Raw genomic sequence first — 13236 nt, 5'->3', positions numbered from 1 at the left:
TTTTGTGGAGGGACGCCTGGCTGCCAGAATTACATTGCAGACTTCAGGAGGCAAGTCAAATGGCCTCAACTGTCGCCGCTCAATCTCCACGCATGGAGGTTCAGACTGGACAGGTTCGGGTGGAGGACCGTCCCCTGCTGCTGCGACAGAAGGTCCTCATGAAGGGCAGATGAATCGGGGGATCGACTGACATGCTGAGTAGCTCGGGATACCAGTATCTTCGTGCCCAGCCACAAGGATGACTTGGGCCTTGGGCCCGGTCGCGCCTGATCTTCTTCAGCACTCTGGGCAGAAGTGGTATAGGCGTACAACAGACCGCAACTCCACTCGTGACGAAAAGCGTCTCCGAGAGAGTGCCGCCTTGGAAATTCCAACACGCAAAACTGATGACATTGCGCGTTCTCTTCTGTGGCGAATAGATCTAGCCAAGGCTCTCCCCACTGCTGAAAGAGACCTTGTGCCACGTCAGAGTTCAGACACCATTCGTGATCCATCATGCACCGACGGCTGAGTTTGTCTGCCCTGGCGTTCAGGGAACCTGCCAGGTGTTGAACCACCAGGGTCACGCCCTGATGTTCCAGCCACTGCCAGAGGCACAGAGCCTCCTGGCACAGGGTCCACGACCCCACCCCGCCCTGTTTGTTGGAGTACCACATGGCGGTGGTGTTGTCCATGAACACCTGCACTACACTCCCCCGGACAGAGGGGAGAAATGCTTTTAGTGCAAGCCGTATCGCCCGCAGCTCCAGAAGGTTGATGTGGAGCTTAGACTCCGCCGGAGACCAGAGGCCTCTGATCTCCGCCTCTTCTATGTGGCCCCCCCAGCCCAGGAGGGACGCGCCCTTCACAACTATGTGCTCCGGTTGGGGTAGGGAGAGGGATCTGCCACTGACCCAATCGCGGTCCATGAGCCACCACTGCAACTGTCTTGCAGTGCCCTCCGAGATCAAGACATGGTCGGACAAGTTGCCCTGATGCTGGGCCCACTGCAACTTTAGGTCCCACTGCAGAGCCCGCATCGGCCACCTGGCGTGATGCACCAGAAGGATGCAGAAGGCCATCAGCCCCAGAAGCCGCAGCATCAACCTGACCGAGACTCGGGATGAAGGCTGAAAGATCGGAATCAGAGCCTGAATATCCCATAAGCGCTGTTCGGGAGGATAAACCTGAAACTGCGCAGAGTCTAGAACCGCTCCGATGAAGAGGAGCTTCTGAGAGGGGCACAGGTGTGACTTCGGCACATTGATGGAGAACCCCAGCAGGTGCAGGAGGTCGGCCGTAGTCTGAAGGTGGCTGACGACTGTCTGGGTCGAGCCCACCTTCAACAACCAGTCGTCGAGATAGGGGAAGACTGACACCCCTAATCTGCGCAGATGACCTGCGACCACCGCCATCACTTTTGTGAACACCCGAGGGGAGCTGGTAAGGCGGAAGGGGAGCACGGTAAACTGAAAGTGCTCGTGGCCTACCGTGAACCGCAGGTAGCGCCGGTGGGCCGGCAGGACGGGGATGTGAAAATAAGCATCCAGCATGTCCAACGGTACCATCCAGTCTCCGGGGTCTGGGGCAGCCAAAACCTGAGCCAGAGTCAGCATCTTGAACTTCTCCTTCCGGAGGAAGCCGTTGACGTTCCGCAGGTCCAAGATAGCGAGTAGGCCACCTTTGCCCTTCTTGGGAACCAGAAAGTAGTGGGAGTAACAACCACACCCTACTTTTGGCCCAGGAATGCGCTCGATGGCTCCCTTGGCCAAGAGGGCCGTAACTTCCTCTTGCAGAATTTGCAAGTGATCCCCCGACACGTGGTGGTATTGCGGTGGCATGGATGGAGGGGTCGCCTCGAAGGGAAGGGAGTAGCCCCTTCGGACGATTTGCAGCACCCACCTGTCCGATGTGATGTCGCGCCAGTGGAGGAGGTGATGGAAAATCCTGCCCCTCACTGGGGTTAAATGGGCCTGAAAGCTCAGACTAGGAAGGCTTTGAGGCGGATGCTGCGGTGGTGGATGTGGACTGGCACCGCCACGGCGGTTACCACGTCCGCCACCACGCTGGATGTTAGTCTGCGGCCTGTGGCTGGCAGGACGTGTGGGGGTGCCCCTTCCTTGGCCACAAAAGAAGCGAAAGGCAGCAGTTTGCTGGCGCGGGGCCGACAGGCCCAAGGACTTGGTCGTAGCCCTGGAGTCCTTAAAGCGCTCAAGCACACGGTCTGCCTTGTCTCCGAAGAGGAGACGGCCATCAAACGGCATGTCCATAAGGGTGTTCGGGACACCAGCCGAAAAATTGGCGGACCTCAGCCAGGCGTGGCGGCGAACCGCCACCGTCGTTGCAATCGCCCTGCCTAGCAAGTCCATGGTATCCAGCCCACATCAAATGGAATACCGTGCTGCATCTCGCACCTCCGCAAGGGCTTGGGCGAGTTTAACCCGGGCCTCCTCCGGGCATTGTGGCAGCACGTCTGCGACCGTGTCCCACAGAGAGTGGGTATAACGGCCCAAAAGGCAAGCAGTGTTGACCGACCACAACCCCAAACTAAGTGAGGAGAACATCTTTTTTCCATACTGTTCATACCTTTTGGATTCCCAATCAGGGTGAGCTGTCGGGAATGCGGTCTGGGAATTAGAGGCCTGGATAACCAGGCTCTCTGGGTGGGGTGGGTGGACAGAAAACAAGGGTCGCCCGGGGCCGGGCGGTGGAGTCTGGCCACGTTCCTATCTACAGGGGGACCTGTAGCGGGCCTGGACCAAGTGCCCAACAGAACGTCAGTTAAGGCCTCATTGAACGGCAGTAGAGGCTCCAAAGAGCTTGCCTGCGGTTTGAGGACCTCAGTGAGGAGGTTAGTCCTCACGGCCGCGACGGGAGCTCAAGAGACAAGGCCTTGGCTGCCCTCGTCAACACCACACTGTAGGCAGGTTCCTCCTCCGTAGCCACGGTAGGAGGGGAGACAAATCCAGTGTCGGGCGAAGTGTCCAAACCACTGGCCTCCCCTAGTTCACCTGCCCAATCCTGAAAAGACTAGCACTCCCGTGCCAGAGGGTCCTCAGACACCTCCCAATCCGCCTCGCCCTCCATCTCCTGGTGTTCAGGTTCAAATGATGGGGCCGGATCATAGACGCAATGCACTTCTCTCGACGTCTAATGCGGCGTCGATCGAACCGGATCGAGGGGGGGGGGGGGGGGGGGGGGTGGTTGAGGAGAATCGGGGACGTCGTCGTCCGGGGTCGGCACCCTAGGAGTCGACGCCGGCGGAGGGGTCGTTAGGTCGACCAGCAGCTCCCCGGATCCGACGGGGCCCTGCGACGTCGGGACCAAAGTCGCCGACGGCGCCGGGCCGAAGCACCCAACGGCGCCGGGGACGAAGCACCTGGCCCGCTTGGGCTCCCAGTCGGGACCGCGGAGCCCGACGGAGGAGTGAGCGACCTCATGGCCATGAGGAAGGCATCTATCTCCTCCGGCGTCGCGTTCTGACCAGGGACCGGCGGGTATGGAGCAGGCCGCGATGTCTGCGCCTCCGGCGGAGCCGCGTGGGCGTGTCGCCCAAAACTTTTTCCGGATCGGCGCTTGCTGGCGTGGAAAAAAGAACTGATGTCAGCGCGCGAGGGCGGCGTCTAAGTACTCCGGCGACGTCATCCCAGCGCCACCAGCGCCGACGACGGACGCGGAGCCGCAGACGACACCTACCGACACGAAGGGGTACTGCTACGCAAACGTTTTTTGGATCCATACTGGCTTCTGGGAATATTCTAAGGTAAGGAATCCAATACTAACCTATTTCTTTCAGATTTGGGTTTACCTAAGGACATGGATTGTGGTTAATATTTGGCTTGGGAGTGACCTAGCGATTTGGTGCAGGAACATTTCCGAGACTCAAAGCAAGTTTGGGAACATTTCTTCAAGTGTGATCTCCTCCTGTACTCTGTAATGTAGCGTTTCATGTCCCAAACCCTGATCACAGTCAGATAGTTCAGATAGCGTTTGTTGCTTGATTCAGAATAATGACCAGTTCTGAAGCACCACAAGCAGATTTTAAGTGAATCCATGATCGACATCTACTTTCTGGAGTTGGCACATGGTTTGAAAACTCCCCGTTTGAAGAAGGGGCATTTCCCATGGCATGCTTTGGTAGATGAAGCGTGCCACACACTGGTGAACGGGAGGAATTATTGTTTGGTGATTAAAAATAATTATAAAATTCTGAAGCTTATAAAGCGCATGGTTACACTTACCAGTGTCTCCGCGCTGAATAAACCGCTGAAGTACCCGTCCTGGCCTGTCCCTGTGAGGCGCCCAACTGCTGGTCACCCCCCTGGTGAAGCCAGGCATACTTAGTGATTAGGGCCGGTGTGGAGACTAAGCAAGCTATTGCCCAGAGTTGCAGCGTGGGACCCCATGATTAAAGTAGGCACCGAGGCGAGAATTATCAGGTCCGCGGACATTTGAGCTCAAGACCCTGCCGCGACGGATATTGAACCCTGGTCCCGGGCCAGACCGCTGCATCAGGGTCTGCCGCTCTAATCAGTGAGCCACACTCCTCCACAATCAGTGAGCCACACTCCTCCACCTAGGATTATTCTGAAGAGGAAACTGCAGATTGAAATGTCCATCAGAAATCACCATATTCTCTGTCTGGAATTAACAACCATCCACAAAACCACAGGCCTGGTCTGAAGTTATCTTCACCTTTTCTCTGCAACCAAGACCACTTTTGATTTAACCACAAGCTTCTTTTTACATAACTTATTAGCGTGCAATCTCCATTAACCCCATGCAGTAAAAACACAAATGACTCACTGCTGAAATTACTATCCTTTGCTTTGTAACCCAAGAGGTGTAATATTTAGGATCAAGAAGAACGTGTTGAATTGCCCCCATCAGTAACATAGGCAGGTGCCAAACATTTGCAAATGTACTGTAAACAAGCCTGCAAACCCAACTCTGTCCCACAATCATTGTACACTAGAACTGAAATTTGCCAAGTACAGACATTATAGATTGTCAATAAATAATGATAGTAATATGTATCAATCCCCCAACAGCCACTTACTGTGTATTTCAATCAACACAGGGAGATTGGGAAACAGCAGCAACAACTCGTCCTGAGACAGAAGATTCTCTTTCCTCATTCGCTGGTAGAAAATGAGATCAAGCACTCGGAGGATCCTTGAGTGAGACACCTCAGTCACAAACAGCTCTGCAACAAGATAAGAATAAGATTATGCTAGTAAGAGACAATTGGAATCTAATTGTAGGAATGACAGAATATCCAGAATGCAATTCACCTTTCAGTATGGCTAATTGGCCCAAGAGGAAAAAAAAAATCTACCTAGGCAAGTCAGAACACTCAATTTTTTAAAAATGTATTTCGAGGGACCAAACCAACCGTCCAGACATACAAATATTTTTAAACCAGAATATCTTAAAAACTACTGTATGGATATACACCAAATCACAAAAGGCATAATCTGCAAACTAAGATCTAGCTTCTTGCCAAATTTGGCAGGATTCTGTTCAGCAGTATTTGCAGTAGAGCGGTCTAAAGAAGTCGATGGAAAATGCATGTGGATTTTGCGTTTTGGGACCCCACTTGATGGATCACCCCTAAACTTCATAGGCATAAACTAGGTAATTTTTGGAAAGCTTTGTGGAGATTTGTCAAACTGCACTAAAGTTATTAGCAACACAAAAAAGTCATTTTATAGGAATACATAGTACACAGGGGTCAATTTTAGTACTTTTTTTTTTGAGGTGAGCAATTCTTTCCAATTAGTATGATATTTGCATCAAGTTATGTGGCACATTCTACATGAAAGCAGGAGGGTAGCTACCTTTAATGCAGCAGGTGCAGAGGCACTGAGACCCAAAGCTGTGAGGGGCTCACTGCATCCTAATTTTGATGTTTTCACTTCCAAGTTAAGGGCTATGGGGGCCCATTTTTCTTGTTCCTTTGGTAACATTGCTACATTACTGCATGAAAGTACCACACATCCTCTGATGTGAAATACAGCCAGGAAACCTAACAAAGTTAGGGTGGGAGGAGGAACAACATTTCTGTATGCACAATGAACAAACTACTTACGCTCGGTTGTGCTCTTTCTGGTGGATAATCTCCAATTCTCTTGTGATAATATTTATTGCCACTTAAATTGAGCTTTTTATGTATTTTATTTTTGGTTGTTTACGATTAAATGAACTGTAATGATTGTTCTAACGGATATATTTTAAGTAGTATGTGGTTTCACAATTTATTATGGAATTGTTTTTTATGAATTATTAAAATGAATGCTTTTTAGACACACATTTATATTTTCCTTGTTTCGTTAATTCTCCCGCACATCACTGTTCTAATTATCATTTTATTGCCTAGGAGTTTTTTGTTACGTCATTTACTTTTCTCTGTCCTAGGAATTGAACAATTTACTGTTCAGGGGGCCTTTGATAATCACACTAATCTCCAATTCTCACCTTCAGAATAGCAGTGGTCCCATTAACTCAGTGTTAACTTCCTTCACCCTGAAAGTGACAGAGTTGAACCGCATACATGTGCCACACCTGTGCTCATCATTTTCTTTTTTCCCTCTCTCCTTGCCCTTGAGTGCAGTGTACATAAAAACTTGATGTACAAGCATGCAGAACTCTTTCAGATGGTAAAAAACAATACTATTACACAGAAAAGGAGGGAGGGGTAGTGAGGAGTCTGCAAAAATGCCTCGAACATAGTATTCCAGAAGTAAGTAATTTGTTCTTCTTATGGATACTTCTAACCGCATATTCCTCAAGTTTAGAACAAATATCAAAGCAGCAACTATCTAGGTGGAGACTCTGTGTAGTGGGCACAGACAAAAAAGTCCTGCAAGACTGAACAGGCGAAATGCCATTCCCGTCAAGCCAGTCAATGCATTAGTGCTTCATGAACATGCGCATTGACCATGTTGTGGCCTGACAGATGTCAAGGAAAAGCACTCATCATGCAGACACAGTCATGGCTGCCTTATACCTCCCTAGCAGAAGGGGGCTCTCAAACCTTCCAGGGGCAGCCTTTTGGCTATTGTGTAGTATATCTTAGTGCACTTCATTTCCTTTCATCAAAAAAAAAAAAGCTGAACATCCATCCATTGGCCCTTGGTAGATCAATGTAAAAGCTTAAGGCTATTTTGCAACCCAGTCAATGGAGTCTCTCTGCCTCTTTCAAGGGGTGAGGAGGATTAAAGATGGGAGTGAAAAGGAGTCACAACGTTTGGTTCTCAACCCTAATTTGTCTGGAAAAAAAGTGGAGTGGGGTGGCTGCACCAAGAGAGCCAGGTGCTCACTCACAAGACAAGCTGAGACGATTGCAGGGAGGAGGATAGTTGTGGGAGTTGAAGAGGCACTAAGCAGCTATACATTAGCTCGAAGGTGATGCACACGAGGAGCATCAGGACCAAATAGAGATCCCACTGTGGCACCACAAACTGTTTGGGAGAGCATGTGTAGGCATTTATATAGCGCACTGCTACCCGTAGGCGTCCTGGCGCTTCGACCGCCGCGAAACCCTTCCTGGCTTCCCTGAGAGATGGTCCCTTAATGGGTATCTCCAGGGTGAGACCAGGCATCCCCGGCGGTCTGGGGGGCCGTTAGTGAAGATGAGGCAAGCTAATGCCCAGAGTTGCCGAGTGTGATCGCTGATCAGAGTGGGCACCGAGGCGAGAGAATTATCGAGTCCGCTGACCCTGGTCCAGAAACCTGCCGCGCCGGGAATCGAACCCTGGTCCCGGGCCGTCCTCTGCTCTCGGGTCTGCCGCCTCTAACCAGTGAGCCACACTACTTCACTATATGCATGTCCATACTTCAGCATGCATGTCAAACTGTGAATAATCACAAAAGGTGGCCAGGAAAACACAAATTCTTAAAGGGCCAACTAACTTATGTGTCAACTTAAGGAATTCTGCAGAGGCAAAGACAAAACAAACAATAAAACATTCCACAATCTCTGTGCATGTAAGTGTAGATTGTGCAGGTTCGGATGCCTAGTTCCCTACTGCTGCAACAGAAGAGCCTATCAAAGTGGTAGGCTGATCAGAGGACAGATGCTTATGTCCAGAGGTTCTGTGCAATACGTAGCCACCAGGATGACTTGGGAGCGATTGTTCCTGACCTGCTTTAGAATGTAAGGCAAGAAAGGCAGCGGCAGAAATGCGTACCGGAATCAGTGCTCCATTTTAGACAGAATGAGTCTCCTAGAGAGCACATTCTTGGAAAAACTCCAATGTGAAGCAGAAATTTTTACACTGCACATTCGCAACTGTGGCGAAAAGATATAAGCCGGGGTTATCCCCACTATCAGATGTCCTTTCCCACCTCGGAGTGCAACCGCCATTCATAATCTAGCAGGCATCGCAGGTATGCTGGTCAGCCTGGCTTTTGAAGATCCTGCCAAGAGTTTCATGATCTGGGAAAAACCCTGACACTCCAACCAACTCCAGGTGGGTAGAGACTCTAAGCACAGGACCCAGTAACCTACTCCGTCCTTGTTGTAGTACCACATGGCGGTGGTGTTTTCAATGGGAACCTGCACCAGCCTTCCCCTCAAGAAAGTCCTTCAGCGCATAAGGTGGAACTGGTTTTCTGCCAGAGACCAGAGTCATCTGAACTCCACCATACCCAGATGGCCTCCTTAAGCCAGCAGTGATGCATCGATCACCAGAGTCACCTCTGGATGGGGAAGGGAGAGGGGCCTGTTGCTGGTCAGGCCACAACTGAATATCTTTTGCACTTGCCTCAGAAACTTGGATGACTTAGGGACGGTCCCTTGGTGCTGGACCACCGAGACTTCAGATCCCACTGTAGAGGTTCCCTTGGTGCTGACCCCACCGAGACTTCAGATCCCTCTGGAGACCCCACATATGCACCTGACGAAGTAGACAAGCAGGATGCATGAAGCCCAGGAGCTGCTCTGAAAAAGAAGACTCAGGCTGAAACATCAAGATCACAGCTTGAATGTGCCTATTTAGACACCACCCCTGCATGCTGACGTCAGTTCTGTAAACTTTCCACGCCAGAAGCACAGAGACATGAAAGACACTGACCTCTTATGCGCCACACTAGAGCCCTGCAAGGGAGTCCCTATCCCCAGAAGTCAGTTCGCAGAGCAGGGAGGATGGGTGGGCCGGTTGAGATGGTACACTTCTGCACAGCCCGACTTTTGACACCCACATGGCCAACAAAGAGTTGATCATCCAACCGAAAATCCTTCGTGGGGTCAAGGTAGAAGACAGCGCACGTTTCGGGTCCAGATGGTGGATTCTCTACTCTTCTTTGTAAGGGTGCGGAGGCGGGACTAAGGTGGAGAGAGTAATAGTCTGCACTATGTGAAAGTCAGTGACAATTATAGGCAAGAACGAGGATCTCGTTCAAAGCACCTCTTTGTCCGTATGGACTGAGAAGAAAGGGGGCTTAGAAGAAAGAGCCTGAAGCTCACTCACTCTGCGGGAAGAGGTGATGGCAACAGGAAAGGGAGTCTTCAGAGTGAGGAGCCTGAGAGGACACTTACGAAGAGGTTCGAAAGGAGCGCGCATAAAGTAAGTCAAGACAAAGTTCAAGTCCAACTGAGGCATTATGAAAAGAGTTGGAGTTAGATTAAGTACAAGTTACCTACCTTCTGTAACAATATATCTGTCAGAAACATTAGTTAGTTATAGATTCCTTACCTTAGAATTACCACCAGGTGTCAGACTGTATCCGGAAAGTTTTTTGGTCAGCAGTACCTCTGCGCGTCGGAAGGTGTGGCGTCGGTTGGCTTTGCGTCCGTCGTTGGTGTCGTGGTTGCCGGGATGACGTCGGGGTAGCTACTTAGACACCACCCTCGTGCGCGGTCGTCAGTTCTGTACACGACTATCCGCCCAGAAATCAGGGCCATGCAAGACACTGACCACTGGTGCACAAAAACTAGGACCCTGAAAGGACATTCTTAACCCTAGAAATTAGTTTCCAGAACGGGGAGGATGGGTGGGACGGTGAGGAATCTATAACTAACTAATGTTTCAAACAAATATATCGTTACCGAAGTAAGTAAACTGTTCCGCTGAAAGAAACACGTTAGTTATAGATTCCTTACCTTAGAATAGATACCCCAGCAAAACCAACCCCGGAGGTGGGTCTGCAAACCAGGATCACACCAGAAAGTCCTGGAGAAACGAAGGGCCAAAGAAGCTGTCTCTCCGGACTTGATTGTCAAGGCAGTAGTGTTTGGTAAAGGTGTGCAATGAAGCCCACGTAGCTGCCTGACAAATGTAGTTCAGAGGAACTCCACATCCCAAGGCAGTAGTTGCGGCCATCACCCTGGTGGAATGGGCGCGCAGCCCCACTGGAGGCTCCTTCTTTGCCAGAGAATAACAGGCTTTGATACACAAAATGACCCATCGGGAGATAGTTCGCTTGTGTATGGCACATCCTTTTTTGGCGCCCAGGTAGCCACCAAAAGGCTGGCCATCCACCCGGAATTGTTTTGTGCGATCCAGATAAAAGGAAAGTGCATGGTTTGGGTCCTGACAGTGGAGCCCCTCTTTCAAAAGATGTGGAGGCGGAAAGAAGGTAAGCAAAGTGATGGTCTGCCCGATGTGAAAGGCAGGGACAACCTTGGGCAGGAAAGATGGACGAGTCCTGAGAACCACATTGTCCAGATGGACAGACAGGAAAGGATGCTTGGAAGAAAGGGTCTGGAGCACACTCACCCTTCTGGGAGATGTCATGGCTACCAGGAAAGCAGTTTGAAGAGTCAGAAGCCTTAAAAGACAGTTGTGTAGCGGCTCAAAGGGAGCACACATTAAAAAAGTTAATACTAAATTCAAATCCCACTGAGGCATTACGAAGGGGATAGGAGGAAAGAGATGAGGAGTGGAGTCGGCATAACGGCTAGGGCGGTCGACCTCGAATCTGGGGAACTGGGTTAGAGTCTCGGCAAAAATCAGGAGGCAGGTCAAAAGACCTCAAAAGCCGCCGCTCAATCTCCACGCAAGGAGGTGGAGGCTGAAAAGGTTCAGGTGGAGGACCGTCCCTTGCTGCTGCAACAGAAGATCCTCCCGAAGAGGCAGTCTGATCGGAGGATCGATGGCCATGGTGAGTAGCTTGGGATACCAGACTCTTCGTGCTCAATCCGGAGCCACATGAATGACTTGGGCCCAGTTGCGCCTGATCTTCAGCACTCTGGGCAGAAGTGGTATAGGCGGAAAGGTGTACAACAGAAAGCAACTCTTCTTGCGATGAAAAGCATCGCCTAGCGAATGCTGCCTTAGAAATTCCAACGCGCAGAATTTCTGACATTGCGCGTTCTCTTTGGTGGCGAATAGATCTAACCAAGGCTCTGCCCACTGTCGAAAGAGACCTTGCACCACCTCCGAGTTAAGACGCCATTTGTGATCCATCAATCGCATGCGGCTGAGTTTGTCCGCCTTGGCGTTCAGGGAACCTGCCAGGTGTTGAACCACCAGGGATATGCCCTGATGTTCCGGCCATTTCCAGAGGCAGAGGGCCTCCTGACATAGGGTCCACGACCCCACCCGCCCTGTTTGTTGCAGTACCACATAGCAGTGGTGGTGTCTGTTAACACCTGCACTACTCTTCCCCGGACAAAGGGAAGGAATGCTTTGAGTGCAAGACTAATCTCCCGAAGTTCCAGAAGGTTGATGTGGAGCCAGGATTCCGCCAGAGACCAGAAGCCTTTGATGTCCGCTTCTCCAATGTGGCCGCCCCATCCCGGAAGGGATACTTCCGTCACCACAGTGTGCTCTGGTTGGGGAAGGGAGAAGGATCTGCTGTTGGCCCAATCCTGGTTTGTGAGTGTAGGAAGCTGGTTCTATATATACTATACCAAAGTGAGGTATAGTGTGCACAGTCCAGTGGAACCCCAAAGGTAGGCAGAGGTAAAGTTAGATAGAACCTTACTCTCTATTTGTGGTAGTGTGGTTGAGAAGTAAGGCAGTATCAGTGAACAGTGTTAAGCACTTGTTGTAGACTCTCAGTCAGCAAATGAATTCACACACTCAAACACTAAACTTCAGACCAATTGTTTTGGTATAAAAATATTCTTTTAGTTATTTTACTTTCTAGAACCAAGCAAGCCTGGCACAGGTAAGTTGAAAAATACTTTGTATTAAATATACAGTTTGGATTGTAATAGTGAATGTACTCTGATTTGACACAGTATTGTTTCAGAGAAATGCAATGATTTGTAAATACTGTATATAGACCTGAATTGGGTTTTCAGTAAAATACCGGGTAAGTTACTTTTTGGATTGCTTTTCTTACTCAGAGTAGTATGCCTGGATACAACTCTGAGTCATTTTCTGCAAACAGGTAAGTAAAATCATTTTTGCTAAGCAGTGTAATTTTAAAGAATTTCTTTAGGTTTTCAAACTCCACACTGCAAAACATTTCCAAGAAAAACTGTCAATGTTATCCTATGGAGGAAATTAGTGTTTACAGGTAAGTTACTGTTGAGATTACTTTTCTTGCACAGTGTAGGATACCTGGATACTACTCTGACATCTCCTGCAAACAGGTAAATAAAATCATTTTTGTTAATCCGTACAATTTTAAGAATTTCCTTAGGTTTTCAAACTCCACACTTTTCCCCAAAAAACAGTCAATGTTATCCTAAGGTGGAAAATATGGTTATCAGGTTTGAGGTAAGTATTTTGTAGTGGGGTAGACTCAGGGGTCCCCCAGGCCCAGTGATGCACTCTTGTTACACCCTCAGTGGCACTAGTGCGGCAGGGTGTACAGTGTTGAGGCCCAATGTTATCCTAAAGGCGATAGGGGGCCTCTGGTTGGTGGCTGCGGAGGAGCAGGCCACTTGGCCGTGGGAGCAAAGCTCCTGGACTTTAGCTCAGTGCAAATGGGGAAACAAGTCAGAACAAAAGGTGCACCTTCAGCGGCGCTGGGGCAGCCAGGTGCAGAGTGCTGTTATGGTGTCTTTCTAGTGCCCTGTTGTTTTCAATGGTGATTTTCGGTTTTGGTTTTTAGCTGCAGGCTCGGTCCAGGAAGAGTTCCGGGAGGAACCAACAGCTGGGCAGGTAAGTTGGAGGGCTTGGGGACGTAGGTGCACCTCGGGTTCTTTTCTCCAGGGCGCAGGGCAGCTGGATGCCTGGGTGTCTTTTGAGGTCGTATTTCACCTTACCGGGCCACTCGCGGTTGGGGGGGGGGGGGGCTCCATGCAGAGCCTGCAGGCGATGTCGGGGAGTCCTGGAGGGGTCAACCCACTGTGGACTC

The 13236-nt window shown here is 50.2% G+C and overlaps 1 protein-coding gene across 2 annotated transcripts in view; it reads right to left on the bottom strand.

The window, feature by feature from the left end:
• The window catches only part of ARHGEF11 (Rho guanine nucleotide exchange factor 11), a 1046032-nt gene that overhangs the window by 315255 nt on the left and 717541 nt on the right, over positions 1-13236 (bottom strand). For both annotated transcript variants that reach the window (XM_086945337.1, XM_086945338.1), the window contains exon 26: positions 5039-5185. In XM_086945337.1, coding sequence (XP_086801463.1) covers positions 5039-5185 — 147 coding nt within the window. The remainder of the gene's footprint in view (positions 1-5038; positions 5186-13236) is intronic.

This window comes from Lissotriton vulgaris, chromosome 12 (genome assembly GCF_964263255.1).
Source record: "Lissotriton vulgaris chromosome 12, aLisVul1.2, whole genome shotgun sequence".
Classification (NCBI taxonomy): Eukaryota; Metazoa; Chordata; class Amphibia; order Caudata; family Salamandridae; genus Lissotriton; species Lissotriton vulgaris.
The sequence above is the reverse complement of the archived record's forward strand: the minus strand, read 5'-3'. Positions and strand labels throughout refer to the sequence as shown.